The sequence below is a fragment of the Elgaria multicarinata genome, chromosome 3, assembly GCF_023053635.1.
Source record: "Elgaria multicarinata webbii isolate HBS135686 ecotype San Diego chromosome 3, rElgMul1.1.pri, whole genome shotgun sequence".
NCBI classification, from domain to species: domain Eukaryota; kingdom Metazoa; phylum Chordata; class Lepidosauria; order Squamata; family Anguidae; genus Elgaria; species Elgaria multicarinata.
Genome location: NC_086173.1, coordinates 79,616,095 through 79,632,459, shown reverse-complemented (window position 1 = coordinate 79,632,459; position 16,365 = coordinate 79,616,095). Strand labels below are relative to the sequence as shown.

Genomic DNA, 16,365 nt, shown 5'->3' with positions numbered 1-16,365 from the left:
TTTCTCTCTCAGCAGGGGAATATTTACATTTATTTGTGCCACTGAGAGATGCACTGGGTGGGGTTGGCTCATTCATGGAAGTTTTGTGAGGGGCGGGGCAGGGGGGAGAGGTGTTGTCATCTTCAACTCATAATTCTCTCATGTTTTCTTATTGCTTCTTCCATCTTTTTCATTAATGCAGAAAAACCGTTAAAGAGAAAAAGATGGAACAGCTGTACAAGGCCTTCTCGTTGCTAGTGCCAGGGGCCCTCCATCTGGAAGCACCCACAGTCTAAGAATAACCACTTCCGCTTTTACTACTTAATCAGATTATTTAATGAAGTTAAAGAAAATATAGTCTGATGTTGCAAATTAAATGAAGCAAGTCTTATTTCACTTAAGGTAAGTATACTACTGATTGTAGTTATCCTTTTGGGAAAAGCCAATTTTTTAAAGAACAGCTTTTGTTTAAAGACTGGAAGCATTCCGAGGGCAGCGAACTTGGCATACTCATACAAATTTCTGACACAGGCAGTGCCTGCTTTGAATTATGCCCCAATAAGGAAAACACAAGTAGGCTAGAAGTGAAATTGTTCTGTTACTTATCTTTCTTAACTACAGAATGCATTAATCAATTTGATTTCCATAATTCTCACAAAGAGCTGTCACATTCAAATATATCATAAGAGTTTCTCAATAAATGCTAGAGCCAATAGAAAACTCTAAGGGGAATAATCAAACACCATGCAGTTCACTAAACGTTTTCAAATCATATATTAATAATAAGTGCAAGAAAAAAGTTATAAACAGATAAAATAAGAATACATGAACAATCTGATTTAGGTCTTTACTTTCCCAAGCAGCCAAACAAGTTACTACTAAACATGTATTTGTGGATAGCACAGCATTACAAACGGTTTTGAATGTAAAAAAGCAACAGATAAATAATTCAATGCATAAAGAAATTAAACACATGCTTACTTTGTTCACCAGTGCCAAAATTAGGCTGCTGAGTTTCCTGTAAGAACATAAAAAGTTACCTATCTGTTTAACAGAGAGTACTGAAAAAAGAACAGCTTTAGACATGTTTTTCTTTGATCATTTAATTTTTAGAAAAGTTCATACTTAGAAATAATGACTCCCTTTAAAGTGTCGTACAAACTGATCCAGATCTTCCCCAAACTCCACAATCAAGAAGCTTCTTAAAACCTACCTTTAGTTTCCAGTTATTAAGGGTGTTGCTGATATGGTAGATTCTCTTAACCAAATGATTTTGACAAACTCACATGTTGGTATCCCTGAATGTGTATTTAAGTTCAGTGAGTGGATGTGTGAATAAAATTTGGTTTGGTTCTAATAAAAGTAGCGATAGTGGATGGTTAGAAAGAGAAAGGCCTATTCTAGATGGGATTGCACTCTATAAAACATCAGATTGGCAGGATCCGGTTTTACTTCTAGATTTTCAAATGAAAACTGAGACCCAGGGTGCCTTTGGACAATTTTGGGCAGTACACCAACTACGTCCGCTACTGGAAGTCAGAGACTTAACCATTGTCATCCATGTCTTAGTGACCTCAAGGTTAGATTATACTCTATATGGGGATACACACGAAGTTGTTTTAGAAATTACAACTGGTGCAGAATATAGCCACTCAATTAATGTCAGTTTTAAATTACAACACTGTTTCCTCAAACAAAGTTACAACTATTATAGTAATTGGTCATGGTGAACACACCAAAAAGAAGTAACACTAGTTAAATTAGTGTTATAACTTCTATCAGATAGCACTCACATATGCAACTTCTGCTCCTGTCTACCTATTGGCTAGGCAGTATTATAAAAACAGCTTTCTCCGCTGTGGCACCCCAGCTGTGGAATGAGCTCCTCAGAGAGGTCCACCTGGCACCTACACTGTACTCTTTTCGTCGCCAGCTGAAGAACTTTTTATTCTCTCAGTATTTTAACACTTAATTTTAACTTAATTTAAATTTTACTGTTCTAACTCTGTATTTTAATCTTATATCAATTTTGCTGCATGGTTTTATCCTGGTTGTGCTTTTTATTCTGTATTTTGTATTTGTGTTTTTAACCTGTTGGTTGTTTTATTATGGTTTTAATTTTTGTGAACCGCCCAGAGAGCTTCGGCTATTGGGAGGTATAAGAATGTAATAAATAAATAAATAAAACCTTGCCCAAATGGTTTATTATTTCTTCTATGTTGTGAACTTATTCATAGGAAATTTTATCCCAAACTTTTTGCTTCAAGAAAGAGAAACTGAAAGGAGTTTCATTTAGAAGACCTGAGAGTTGTTACAAATGATAAGAATTAAAACATTTTCCTTAACAATAAATGAAAAAATGGTTGTTATAACTAAGTGGCTGCCAACTTTGTACTAAAGCTAAATTTTACTGGGTGTATTTCTGGCAGGATTATTTTAAATCAGCAATATTACAAGAAGAAACATTCATAAGAACTCAAAGGAGATAATGTTGGGATTGTGGGTGAAATCCTAGAATCCCTGGAGAATGTCTCGGGGAGTATAGGATTTTTCAGATTCCTCCTCCTGGAGCCACAGACACTGCTATGAGTTTGGAAGGGGGACATAAAGATCTGATCCCTTCTCCCATCCCTTTGCAGCAGCAGTGGAAAGAACTACAGTTGCAAAAGATGACCTCATAGAGGTCAAAAGTGGGGGGGGGGGGTGCTCTCTTGGGCTGGGTGGGGAAGGGAAAGGAGAGGCTGGGATATGCATAATCCTATGGCCTCTGTAGCTGCGCCGCTGCTCTTAGCAGCAGGAATCCTCTAGATGGGGCACAGACACCCGTCTAGAAGGAAGTGTAAACAAAGGAGGACAAAGAAGTGAAAATCACCTCTGTTGGTCCTCCTGCAAGGCTGGCAGGAGCCTGGCATGGCATGGGATACTCAGAAGCCTCCGAGGTCAAAGACTTCCTTCTAACAGATGGCAACCCAAAACAGCTGTTCTGTTAAATTCTGAATTCACTGAAAAGCAGCAAACCATGTGCACCAATCTACAACTAGGCTAGCATTGCAAGTAAGTCCAGAAAAGGTACTAGCCTTTTATCACACAGCTATGTTAACCATTTATTGCAAATCAATGGCATGGAAGATAAAAGCATTAAAAGAGGCAGCTCTTTCAAATTACAAAAACTTCTGTGCTCTGAGGAAATTCTAACTTGCCATAATCATGTGGCTATTTATAAGCCTGAATTAGGCAACTGATGTACATACTGTGTGCTAGTACTTGATTATTTGGACCCTATAAAAGTACAGGACTTTCTCATATGCCCTGCATCAAGAACACTATGAAGGGCATGATATAAGTTGAGAAAACTGAGCTACTGCCATTGGTAGCCATGTGAGATGACTTTGGAAAATTCACTGCTGCTGGTTACCTTAAAACTCAAAGTTAGGTAACACAGCCCCTTAAGGGGTAACAAATGCTAGGTTAATGAAATAAACATCTTTAACAATTTTATATAATCCATAAATCTTTGCCTAAGGCTGAAGGCCACTAGAAACAGAACTGCCAAGAAATGCAACTCTTATCATGCTTTTTTCTCTAGGGATAAGTTAAAACATGATATTGAAGGAATATACCCAAATAAACATGCTTTACTCTTGATGAGTTGTCAAAAAGCCAAGTTGAGTAAAGGAAATTACAAGGTTTTTCCCCCCCCAAGAAGATGATCCCTCTTTATTTATTTAGAATACACTATAATTAAAAAAGCCCATTGAATTGAATAAAAATGACAGCAAATGTTCTAAGCAGTTTTAAAAAATAGTTCATACATTATAGCAGGGACTGGCAACTTCTCTGACATCAAGGGCCACACAGCATGTGGATTGGATAGCCATAGTCCACCTCCATAAATCCTACTGAAGACTGCTGGTGTAGAGGAGGCTTTAAATGCACTCCCCCATCTCAGCAATACTGAAAGACTCCTCTCTCCCCATTCTAGTGATGCTGCTGAAGATTGCTGTTGTGGGGAGGAGGCTACAACTTCACCTATTGCAGTGATTCCCCATGGAAAAAGAGTACACTGAGATGATTCTTCACACACCCTCTTTCCCTGCAGCATTGTGCTGATGCCAGCTAACAAACAGCTGCTTGGTGGGTTGGCAGGATCACTATTCTCCATGGAAAGTCAGCATGTGGGGATCACTCCTTGCATGTCCTCTTTCCCTGCATGTCCTTTCCTTGCATGTCCTCTTTCAGTCTCATGCCAGCCCGCCAACAATGACTGGGCAATGCTTTTGACAGCAGCAGCAGGGAACACCGAGGGCCACATGCTGTCCGCAGAGCACCTATTGCCCCCCCACACACACTACAGATGTGCTATAAAACACTCAGAAACCATTAGAACCCCTGCCTGACATCAGCATCCTTTGGGGAGTTGTAAGTCTCCTACAATCCAAACAAGGATAGCTGATAGGACAGGGGTGGCCCTCCTGATGTTGTTGGACTGCAATCGTCTATGCCACCATCTTGCCAGCAAGCCTGATGGGAGTTGCAGTCCACAACATCTGGAGGGCCGTAAGTTGTCCACCATTGTGATAGTGTATTGGTAAGAGACAGTTACCACAGAGAAGAAAAAACCCTTGGCCACCTGCCTCACAAATCAACACTGGATTGTTTCTGTAGGGTTGGCTGCACAAGATTTTAAACTGTCTAAAAAATAAGTTATTTAAATAAGTTCAGCATAGCTGAAGCTTCCTAATAGGAACAAAAATGAACAATTCATATGATCTAATGTTCTGAATGCATGAAACAAAACAAAATAAAGGCAACTACTGGAAAACCAGGCAACCGATAGTGCTAAAAAGTGAACAATTGCTGTACTACTGCACTCTAATATGTATCCAAAAATCATGTATAAATTATATGTATAATCATATGAATCACACTTGGGATCCAAACATATAGTGTTTACAATACTTGAAAATTAATGGGCATTATAACCCTGCAAGAGATCCAGTGTCACTTAAGGGCTTGGAGACGTTATACACCAGTATGGGATCCAAAAACTGAATGCATGAAATACATGGTGGTTAGAAAGAATGTGGAAATTTGTTCTAGATTAGACTTCAGATTAAAAACCAAACAGGTTCAAAAGAAAAGGCAAGCCGGACTGAGAAGGGAGGGAGCTAGAAAAGAAGTTTCAAAAGCACACAATAAGATGATGCCTATATAGACGGAGAGTACACAATGTTGAAATAACTATAACCATACTATGAAAATCATGACACTTACATGGTGCTTTTCTAATTGTGGAATCATTCAACTTCTGATTACAGTCATATTAATGTTTGTGCTCTTCACTGACCTTTGTTGGGAATGGAAACTTTGAAGGTTCAGTTTTGCAAGGTGTGTGAATAGCAGTCAACGGAGGTGGCCAAATATGGGTCATCTCCTATTGTGGATTCAAACCAAAGATATGCAACACCATTACACTTCTACTTCAATACAAACCAGAAAGCAAAGCTTAAAATATTAAAATATTGTAAATATCTGCATAACTACAAAGATATTAATGACTGATCAACAGCACTGTAGAGATCAAAGAATTAAAAAATAACTGAAAGCCCTGCGAACTGGAAAAAGCTAAACAAATAAAAAACCATATATTTAGGGCTCTGTCCAGCGTTACATGAGTGGACCTCCACCCGTGCAACTTGGCTTTCACTCCCTGTCCTCACCCCTGCAGTCGTGGTGTCCCCTCCAAATCTGCTCCAGAGGTTACCCCAACCATCCAGAGCAAATTTGGCAGGCATGGCAGGGCAGTAGGAGGGAAGGGGAATCCACTCTTCCAGTAGTATAGATTCTGTTGCCAGACAGATATCATTGGGAACAACCTCTGAGTCTTAAAGGAACCTGCTATACGATTTAGCCTTTAAAGAGGCTAATTTTACAATTTCTTAATTGTAATTCTGAAAAGCTCACTAGATTGGATCCATATTACCCATGAAATCTATTTCTCTCTGTCATCTGAGTTAGATAAAGCAGGTGCTGAACTTGTGTCTGGATTCAGTAATTAGCTAGATGATGGCCAATAAATTGAAGCTGAATCATGACAAGTCGGAGGCCTGAGTGGTTCCCATGTCTGGGAAATGGCTTACAGCCTTTTCTAGATGGGGCTGCACTCCACCTGAAAGAGCAGATATGTAACTTCGGGTACTCCTTGTTCCATCATTGCCACTGAAGGCCCAGGTGGCATGGAGTGCCCATTACCAGGTTTGGCTGGTTTTGCAGCTACCAACATTTCAGGAGAGGAATAACCTGGCCACAGTGAGCCATACTCTGGAAAACTCCTGATTGGACTATGCCAATGTATATACGGGACAGTCCTTGGAGAAGACCTGGGAGCTTCAATCAGTGAAGAATACAGCTGGCAAAATTCAACTGCTGTTGCCAGGTAGAATCATAATACTCCTATTTTGAAGGAGATACACTGGCAACCTGTTTGCGTCCAATCCCAATTCAAGGTGCTGGTACTGAGAACCAAATATCTGAAGGAACACTTCTTAGTATCTCCATCTGACTATTCTTAAGATCTTCATTTAAAGCTCTTCTCCATGTTCCCTCATTAGGGGAAGTACATTATATAAAAACATGTGAGAGCGCCTTTCCTATTGTAGTGCCCTGATTGTGGAATATCCTCCCCATAAAGCTACGACTAGTGCCAACATTACAATCTTTCTACTACTAGGTAAAAACTAATGTGAAAACTATTTGCACAGCCATTTGAAGCTTGTTATGATTCGCCTATTCTATTACTGCCTCGGAATTGTTTTACTTGAGGTTTTGTTTTATTTGTCTTCATATTCTTTAAGTTGGCAAAATTCATTTTAGTGATGCCCATTATACACTGCCCTGGTGGATAACTTTTATCGAGAGGGGACGGGGGAGTGCAACCCTGTTAATTCTGCTCAACCTCTCATCAGCGTTTGATACCATCGACCATGGTAACCTCCTAGGAATTTCTCCATGGGATGAACATTGGAGGCAGTTTGTTACAGTAGTCCAAGTTCTACCCCCAGGGCCAATTTCAGAGAGTAACATTGGGTGACTTCCTTGACCCGCTTGGGAGTTGAGCTATGGGTTTCTGCAGGGTACCATCTTGTCTCCATTGTTATTTAACATCTATATGAAGGTGTGGGCGTAGTCATTAGGGTATTTGGAGCCATCAAACTGCTGATGACACACAGCTCTATCTCCCTGTGATATCTGAATCAGGTGAGGCTGTGCAAGGCCTGAATCAGTGCCTAGACTAAGTAATGAGCTAGATGAGGGCCAATAAACTGAAGCTGAATCCTGGCAAGGTGGAAGCCCTGTGGGTGAATGGTTCCCGATTCCAAGAGATAGGCTCATTCCCTGTTCTGGATGGGGTTGCATTCCCTTTGAAAGATCAGGTTCATAGTCTGGGTACTCCTAGATCCTTCACTGTCGCTGGAGGCTCAAGTGGCTGTGGTGCCTTGGACTGCTTTTTACCAGCTTCAGGTGTTTCGCCAGCTACAGCTTCTCCTGGACAGGGATAACTTGGCCACAGTAGTACAGCTGCTAAGTCAACTCAGGATTGGATTTCTGCAATATGCTCTATGTGGGGCTGCCCTTCAGGCTGCTCTGGAAGCTGGAGCTAGTGCAGAATGCAGCAGCTCGGCTGTTCTCGGGAGCTGCCCCTTTTCAGCATGCAACTCCTTTACCGAAGAAACTGCACTGGCTGCCTATTTGCATGACAAAGTCTCGATGAAACCTATTATTTATATGTACACCACTACTGAAATTATTTAAATGACTAAATAAAATCCAAATTCTTTAATCCATCGGAAAACAAATTCTTTGATCCATCAGTTTCACTCTTAACTAATTTAATATATGGATATGCTTTTTGTACATGAGAATTCATATAGGGAATGATCCAGAATCATTTCTCTGCCTGCAGAATTATATTCCACATCTTATCCTCCTTGCTACTCACCCTCCAAATCTCCTCTGGGGGGTTGGGAAGCCCTGTGGAGGAGATCTGGAAGGCACGCAGGAGGCTGTGGAAGGGAGGAGAGGTCACAAAAGTCCCATTCCACCAGTGGTATCCTTCCATGGATGAAGGAGCGATTCAGGATCCAACCCATTAAATTATATCCTAAAAGCCAGAATATGAGTACAACTTACTTTTAGAATTTCATCCACACTGCTCATGTCACCAGATGCTGATGCCTACAAACCAATGTTCAGAATTTAACTGGTTTATTTGTATTTCAATATCACCTTATATGTGGTTCAAATTCAGGAGTTTCCATTCAAAACTAATATCCAAAAGGAACAGATTCATAAAAGTACAAGGAACAGACACTTAGATGTATTAAAACCACCTTAGAATTGCAGCTTTTATACTGAAAATGAAAAATCTACTCTATGACCACCCCTTTTAATAAACAGTTAACGTGCTTACTGATTTAATCTCTCAATCAATGCCCAATGCAACTTGAACTATTACCTAATTTTTAAATCCTGGAGACAAAAGAGTAATCTAAGCAATATAATTTTAATGACCTTGTTTCATGGATTGAAAAATACTAAAAATACTTTTGTGGAACCTAGTTTTCATGTCCCTTTTTTTTTTTTGCCCCCTCAGATCCAAGAAGGGAAAATCCTAGATTAATGAAAAATTAGTTCTTTAATTAAAATTGTCAATTCATTTAATTAAACAAATATGCAAATTTGTTCCATATTGAATAAAAGATCATATTATCACTTAATCTTATCACGCAGTACAACAAACTGGAAAATAATGACACCAGTTCTTGAGACATGATGAAACATAGGCGCAAGTTATAGTTTTGAATTTATCTTTCATATATGGTACAACTTCTCACTTTTTCTCCTTAAACAGAGAGGTTTCGATCCAGAGCTTGCTTCCATTAGCAGAAGCATCCACTCAGAATTCTTCTGCCAGCAGAAATTCCCCTCTCCCCACTGCAGTTTGTAGCACTACCTATCCACATTATTCTTGAGGTTCTCTCAACTCTCTGGAACAGATTTTCTGAGAGCAGAGAGGGCTGCAAGGGGAAAATCAATGCAAATTGCCCCCTCCCCCATTCTGCCAGTAGGATTCCTTCACTGGAGCAAAAGCCTTTTGCAGATGGAAAGAGGTCATCCATTCACAGGAGGAAAAGTCTAGATGATCAAGGGTGGGAAATCTCTTTCAGCCCAAAGGCCAGGTTCAATTTCAAAGAAGCTTTCAGGGGAGGGGGGCAGAGGCATTCTAGTTGTGGGTGGGGCCAAAGGCAAAATTGGTGGGGACAAAAATATTTTTTAAAAAACCTGCCTACTATAGCTTAAAGCTCTTACTTCTGGTAACTAAGCTTTAGAAGAGACATTTGAACCTTTTAGAATATGAAAAAAACTCTGCACAAAAGCCAGGCAACAACTAAATGATGGGTGGTTGGAGAGAATGGACTGGGGCTGGGGAAAGGGAGTGTGGATCTGGCCCCCAAGCCTGAGGTTCTCCATACCTGGTCTAGATGCAATCTAGACAGGGATGCAGATAAGACTGTTGAATGTTTGTTATCGAACTGCTAATACACATTAATGTTTAGCCCCACTTTGAGGCTGAGCAATCCATCAGAAGAAGCCAGGCCTGACTCAACACCTTTTAACATTTTTGGTGCTAAATGCCCAATAATGATCAATATGGCAGACCAGAAAGTTATAAATCCTCCAACTGTCAAAGAAGCATAGCTAAGCAGAGGAGATTGAAGTCTGTCCTTTGTAAAATGAAAGCATTTATTATTGTATTTAAGTTGGATATGCTTCTTAAACTCAAATTTAAATAGAAGCATTTTTCTACTCAAGTCTCTCCTTCATCCATCAAATAACCCAATTTTATTTTCAGGGAACAACAAACACATAATCACCTTCTCCATTCCGTAAGTATTTTAAACACACACACACACACACACACACATACAACTTACATCAAGTGGTTGAGAAGGAATTTTCAGCTTTGTTAGATGTGCTTTGTTGCTACTAGGCTTCAGTTCATTCATACTGTTGCTGTGAGTCTGGCTACTGTAGTGTTCAGAAGAAAGCTTTGGTTCCATGGACTCCTGACCATCCATAGGCCTTACATAGGCAGTAGGCTTCTGCAACATTGTATTAGACTTTGACATAAGCGACGGAGGGAAAGACTGGCTACCACTAGAAAATGAAGTTACACGGGAAGGAGAGTCCCAGGTGGCATCAGGGTCTCGCGGAGATTTGGAGCGCTGATGTTCCTTGCTGTGATGATCATTTCCATGAGATCTGGAATGGCTGGGGTTCAGAGAAGAAACAGCAGATGGTTTTCCAGGGCTGGAAGAACGGGACTTTGAGTGTTCTGATCCATGCTGTGTTTTTTTGCGGCTACTGCTACTCCCGCTACTGCTGTATGAGTCACGATCATGCCTCTGCCCACTATTGCTAGTGCTATTGCCACTGTTGCGCTGGCCACCATGTCCACTCTGTAAACCTGAAGACCGTTTCTGTGATTGGGAAGAAGTGCTAGGCGCTGGACCTACAGGCGTCCATTTGCTGCTCTGATGAGAGCCAGTACTGTGCCTTTGATCACCAAAGAAACTTTGGTTTGATTTTTCATCTGGTACTGTTGGTTTGGGAATTCCAACAGGCTTCGGGAGGGACCGGTCACCTATTAGATCATTCATTTCATCATAGTTTCCAAGCATGCTTTGGATACGGCTAGACAATTTATCTTCTTTGCTGGTCTGTATGAGTAATAAAAACATGATGCAATTTTTTTTTGTAAAATATACTGCATATCCGTAAGTTATTATACAGTGTAACATTTAAGTCAGCGAATTGTCATGAATGATAACACATATTTGCCAATTATCTACATGTATTCAACCACCTACTGAAATATCAGGCATGTTTTATTTTACACCTAAAGGAAGGTTAATTTGGAAAACACTCTCAATACACCCAAAAAGTGATGTATAATAATTACACATGGCCAATTAACTATAATTAAAATGCTTACAACAGAAAACAGAGCTGTACACTTTAACTGATTAAATGGTACCAATTCATTAAATTTTAACCATCAATTAACTAGTGGGGCTAACAAAGTAAGCTCTGGAACTTAGATCCCTTGAAAAAAGAGCCGTAAGAAGAGCTCATATTTCACAGCTCCCTCTACTATGCATATTACTTAAATTAATACCAATAATATCTTTTACTACATTGATTATATACTTTTGCAATAACTTTATTTTGAATATATTCCACATTCTTAAGTATCATAATAAAGGCCTAAATTCCAGCAGACTACAGCATAGGGAGATGTGATGAGATTATTTATTTATTTTTATTTAGATTTTTATCCTGCCCAATAGCCAAAACCCTTTGGCAGCTGCCTTTCAACCCCCTGCTGAAAGACCACCTCTCTCAACTGTCCCCAGCAGGCTGAAGCAGAGGGATCTGAGATGAGCAGCAGCGTCATTCCTACAGCCCTGCTGAAAATTTACTTGCTTCCCCCCCCTTCCCTCCCTATCCCTTTTTCATTTTGCGCCATGTCTTTTTAGATTGTAAGCCTGAAGGAAGGGGCTCACTTTCCTTTTCTTTTTATTGATTGTATGTAAGTTGCTTTGGGAGCCTTTCTAGCTGAGGGAGGATTGGGGTAAAAATGTGTTAAACAAATAAATAATAATCCCAAGAACAATATAGGCATTCCATTGTATCTAACCCTGGCTGTCAGCCAGCATAAATGTTTCCCCCTCCGTAGAGATGAGGGACCCCACAGAAAAAATTTAGAAAGCACATAAGGGGCTACGGGGAGTGGAGGGCAAATTGCCTTGGTTGACATACGATTTAAGCCATTGAAACCAATAGGCTTATCTATGCCCAGCTCTGTGTTGGATTTAGGCCAAAAAAAAATTAAAGCCAATGAGTCATTCAAGCAACAAGTGACTACTTTTTATTAAGTTGTAAGCTACTTGATAAAAAGTGTCCTTTCCCTTCATTTCAGCTTTTCAATATAAATTTAATAGATTAGAAGATTAATTGAACACCTCTTTTTAAAAAAAAAAAACACCAGAATTTTTAAAATGTATACATCATAAACAGTGATATTTTATATACTAACAGCGCTGTAAAGAAAAATACTAAGACCATTGTCATGTTCATCATTCCACTAACGCACAAAATAAGGCCAATTCTTTACAAAAACTCTAACCACATTTTATGTATATCTTCACTGAATTAAGAAGACACAAGGCAATCTGTTCATAGTAGATCCATCAATTTCTAAGTAGGGATGTCAGAGAAATTCACAACACATTTAAATGAGTTCGGATGAATTCAGATTTCTATGAATTCAAACTGCAGATTTTGCAGCTAACCAGCTTTTCCTGAGTCATGCGGATTTTGCGGACTTGCAGACCTGTTTTTCACTGGAGGGTGGTGGTGGATTTGCACCAATTTGCATTAATGCTGATGCACATTTGAGCAAGTGTGCATTAGCAGAAGTAAAACAAAATTCTTGTTTAAAAAAATAATTCATCAACGAGCGAACAACAAAATGAAAGATGCCTGACAATCCACGAAACACAAAATCCATATATCCCCTATTTGTAAGACATGCAGAACTTTGTTTATTGTGCTGACTGACTTTGCAAAGGGCCAAAAGTTGAACTCCCTATTTCCAGGGGCTTTCAGGATACTTCTTTGAAATCCTTAAGACATGCCACATTCATTTAGGATCTGTGTGGCTCTGGGATCAAAATGAAAAAGACTGCTGCTTGCCAAGCTATATTTGGTCCACTTGGAAGGCTCTAAAAGGTTCTTATGTCAGAGGCAACATTGAGAACTTCTAACATAGAATATCCATTTAAGAACAAATCAAGTGAAACTCTAGCAAAGCAAAATAAATAAACACACACACACACACACCTCACTTAAAGAACAGAAACTCTGCAATTCCTGGAAGTTGTATGTTTACATCAAGTACAGACAGAAATGTATTCTTCAAGGCAACTCTTTGAAAGATTAATTGTATCCTCATAACTTCCACTAATTTGTCTGAACTTCCACTAGTTCAGGTTCTAACTCCTCTTGTTTAATCTTTCAGCATGCTATATTTGCCTCTTTCTAGCATGCCTGTATTGTACATCACGTTTTAAATTAAACTACAAAACAAACTGAAATAAAAAGGAACACTTTTGTTTCTTGCAGCTTCAACATTCCTCTTCATCTCTTTTAAACATTTTTAAAGACGCAAATAAGGTTTGAGTTTCAGAGTTTTCCCCCACAATGATGTTTATCTGAAATTGATACTGCTCTCTCTTAGGAGGGGGTGGGAGAGAGAAATTCAGTCCCTTTTGAATTTCCTACATTGCCCATTTGTATAGAACATGCTTGCAAAATATATTTTGACAATGAATAGAAAAATATTTCAAATATCTGAAGTGACTTTTAAAAGAGGGCTGAAGAGGAAAGAAAGACCTTTCATTGTGCCCTCATTCTCTCACCTCTCGTGTATCCATCTCTTTCCCTTTCTCCACCTCAATCTACAAAGGACAACACAGAAGTGAGAAAGGAGGACTAAGGGTCTGCTCCCCATGCTCCTTTCCCCTTCCTATGGATCTCTGAATTTGTAATGGAGAGGGGCTAACTCCCCACCACGTGTTCAAAATTACAAGAAAATCAACTAAAAATCAAACAACAATACAGGTGGGATCTACTGTACATACATATTACAGGGTCTCTTGTAAGGATACTACCATATTTCTTCGATTGTAAGACGCCATCGATTGTAAGACGCACACTAATTTCAGTACCACCTACAGGAAAAAAGCTTTGATTCTAAGAATAATAATCGCACCCACAATTCTAAGACGCACCCCATTTTTAGAGATGTTTATATCTCTAAAGTGCGTCTTAGAATCGAAGAAATACGGTATCATGCAACAGCAAACAGTTTGCTAGTCCAAAAACAAAAGCAAGAAACTCTTCACCAGCCCGCCTACATACATCTTGGCTAGATTCAATAACATGCTAAATCACCCAGTGTGGGTTGTCACTGAATCGTACTGTCTGAATGCAGCACATCTTCCACAGGGTGGGTTATCATTTTGTCTGAATGCAGAGCTTTTTCTGCAGGGTTGCTCTTTAAACATGCAGTGTGTCTTGTTAACTTCCCTAACAACCCAATAATCTATGGGTTCTCAAGGTGGCTTGAATAAAAAAAGTAAACCACACTGCATAGTTAACAAGCATCCCTGTGGAAAAAGCATTGCATTCGGACAACATGATACCCCACCCTGAGGAAAACGCACTGCGTTCAGGCAATTCATTAACCCATCCTGCAGAAAATATGCTGCATTCAGACAACACGATAACCCATGGTTGTGTGAACCCAGCCATTGTGTTGTTGACAGCACACTTTTTATGGCAAGCCCACTAACTATTTGCTTTGTGTTTTTATGCATACAAGGCTGCATTCAAGAAAAAAGACAGTCCAAAATAATTAGCTTTTATTGGTTGTCATATTACCACACAATGAAGACCAGAGAGAAGGAAAAGGGTATCAGGGAGGAAGGGTTGCGTATCAAGGAGAAGTGATAAAGACAAAGTTAAGTTTCAAATCTGGGTATAGGCAGAACATATAAAAGTTAGTAAAAACAAACAAATGAAATGTCTCGGAAACAAATAAACTTTAAGAATTGACTTTTGACCAATCTGTTATTACAAAATGATATGTATAGGGAGATAGTTTCAGGTTCATAAAACAGCATTAGTACTTAAAAGAAAAAAGAAAAGCACCAAAATCCAAGTTTCTCAAATTGACTTTTTTCTGTAACCCAAAAACCTATAGTATGGTTTCAATCTTACTCATGAGCGGTAGAATTAGATGTTGTTTAACTGCATGAACAAAATAGGTTAGCAGTATAAATAATAATGAACAAGTTACATACAAAGAGCCAGACACTAAAAACATCAAGCCCTAACAATTACCTGTCATGGGATGGGCAGAAAATAGATCTCCAGGTATTTTGCACTTCAATTCCTAACAGTTTGAGATCTACTTTCTGCCCAGCCTGATCTACAGAATGCATGTTACAAGAAACTCAAAAACATTATATCTTGAATCACGCTTTTGCTACAAGACAAAAATACATTGAATCAATTATCTCTGCAATATATTGAGCTATAGCTCTATTCTACCATGTCGCATTTAGACTGTTCAGCTGCTGACTGGTTCAAGCATAGATACTGGTATACTGAAGTCTTTAATTTCTCTTCTAAAATGATTGTTAAGATTGTATCAAACTCAGGACTGTACAAATTTAGTAATTGGTCTTTCAGAGCCAAATACTCAAATGCTCAAAATCGATAAATCCTACTTCTTGATTTCCTTATAAGTAAAACACAAGGTCTAACTCTCTCTCATATTCAGGCCCCTTATGAATCTTGTTGTGGATGTAATACTTAGAGCTGCTATACAAACTATACTTATACGTAATGTTTCATAAAAGTACATCCCACTAAAGCCAGATTTAAGAAAAAAATCAATCTGGAATGTGAAACTGCTTTTTAAAAAAAACCTCATGCACTTACAACTTTATATGGTTCAGCAAAGAGAGGAGAGTTAGGTGGAAAGGCTTCTTCACCCTGTTGAATTTCTTGATTACGTCTCTCTCTTTCTTTGATACGCAGCGCATTCCGGTCTTCACGGTTCATGTTGCTATGAACAAAAACAATTTGATTATATAGAAGGATACAGAGGGAAAGTAAGGAAGAGGTGTGTCCTCCCCCCCCCCCCCCCGGTTAGAGTATGAAGATAATCCCCCTTCTCTTTAAACACACTCCAGTGGGTTTTCTTTAGAACAGTGGTGCCTGTACATCACAACTTGCCATACAGATATGACGCTGGCAAAACTTATATAATTATTCTGATATGAAAAACCACACTGCATTCTTTAAAGAACCCCCTACTCTTAGATCGTGTTACCTGCATAATTAAAAGAGGCCGATTGAGAGTAGAATCAAAAGTATTTATCAAAATTAAAATGTTATTAAACTCAACTTTTTCTTTTTATTGGTTATGTCATTCAAATTACCTCCCACCAGTACGCCTATGAACACACATCCCCATATACAACAATTGCCATCTACTTTTGATCTACCTCATTTTTCTTTCTTTCTGTCCCCAACAGAGCCTCCTTGGTGTCCATCCTCCGTAGCATGCTCTCAGCTTTGCTGTTTCTAGGTTCCCTAAAAATGACATTTCTACTCTAAATACAAATTTCAGTAAACATCTCCAAAGTTACAACAACCTCTAAAAATTCCTACACTTCCTCACAGAATTAG

The 16,365-nt window shown here is 39.1% G+C and overlaps 1 protein-coding gene across 1 annotated transcript in view; it reads right to left on the bottom strand.

The window, feature by feature from the left end:
• AFF4 (ALF transcription elongation factor 4) overlaps window positions 1-16,365 on the bottom strand; it is a 74,839-nt gene that overhangs the window by 29,198 nt on the left and 29,276 nt on the right. Inside the window, exons 2-7 of the mRNA XM_063120687.1 lie at window positions 16,182-16,269; window positions 15,613-15,739; window positions 9,975-10,760; window positions 8,170-8,214; window positions 5,327-5,413; window positions 961-997 (exon numbers count right to left, since the gene is read on the bottom strand). Of these exons, the coding sequence (XP_062976757.1) occupies window positions 961-997; window positions 5,327-5,413; window positions 8,170-8,214; window positions 9,975-10,760; window positions 15,613-15,739; window positions 16,182-16,186 (1,087 nt within the window). The 5' untranslated portion in view covers window positions 16,187-16,269. The remainder of the gene's footprint in view (window positions 1-960; window positions 998-5,326; window positions 5,414-8,169; window positions 8,215-9,974; window positions 10,761-15,612; window positions 15,740-16,181; window positions 16,270-16,365) is intronic.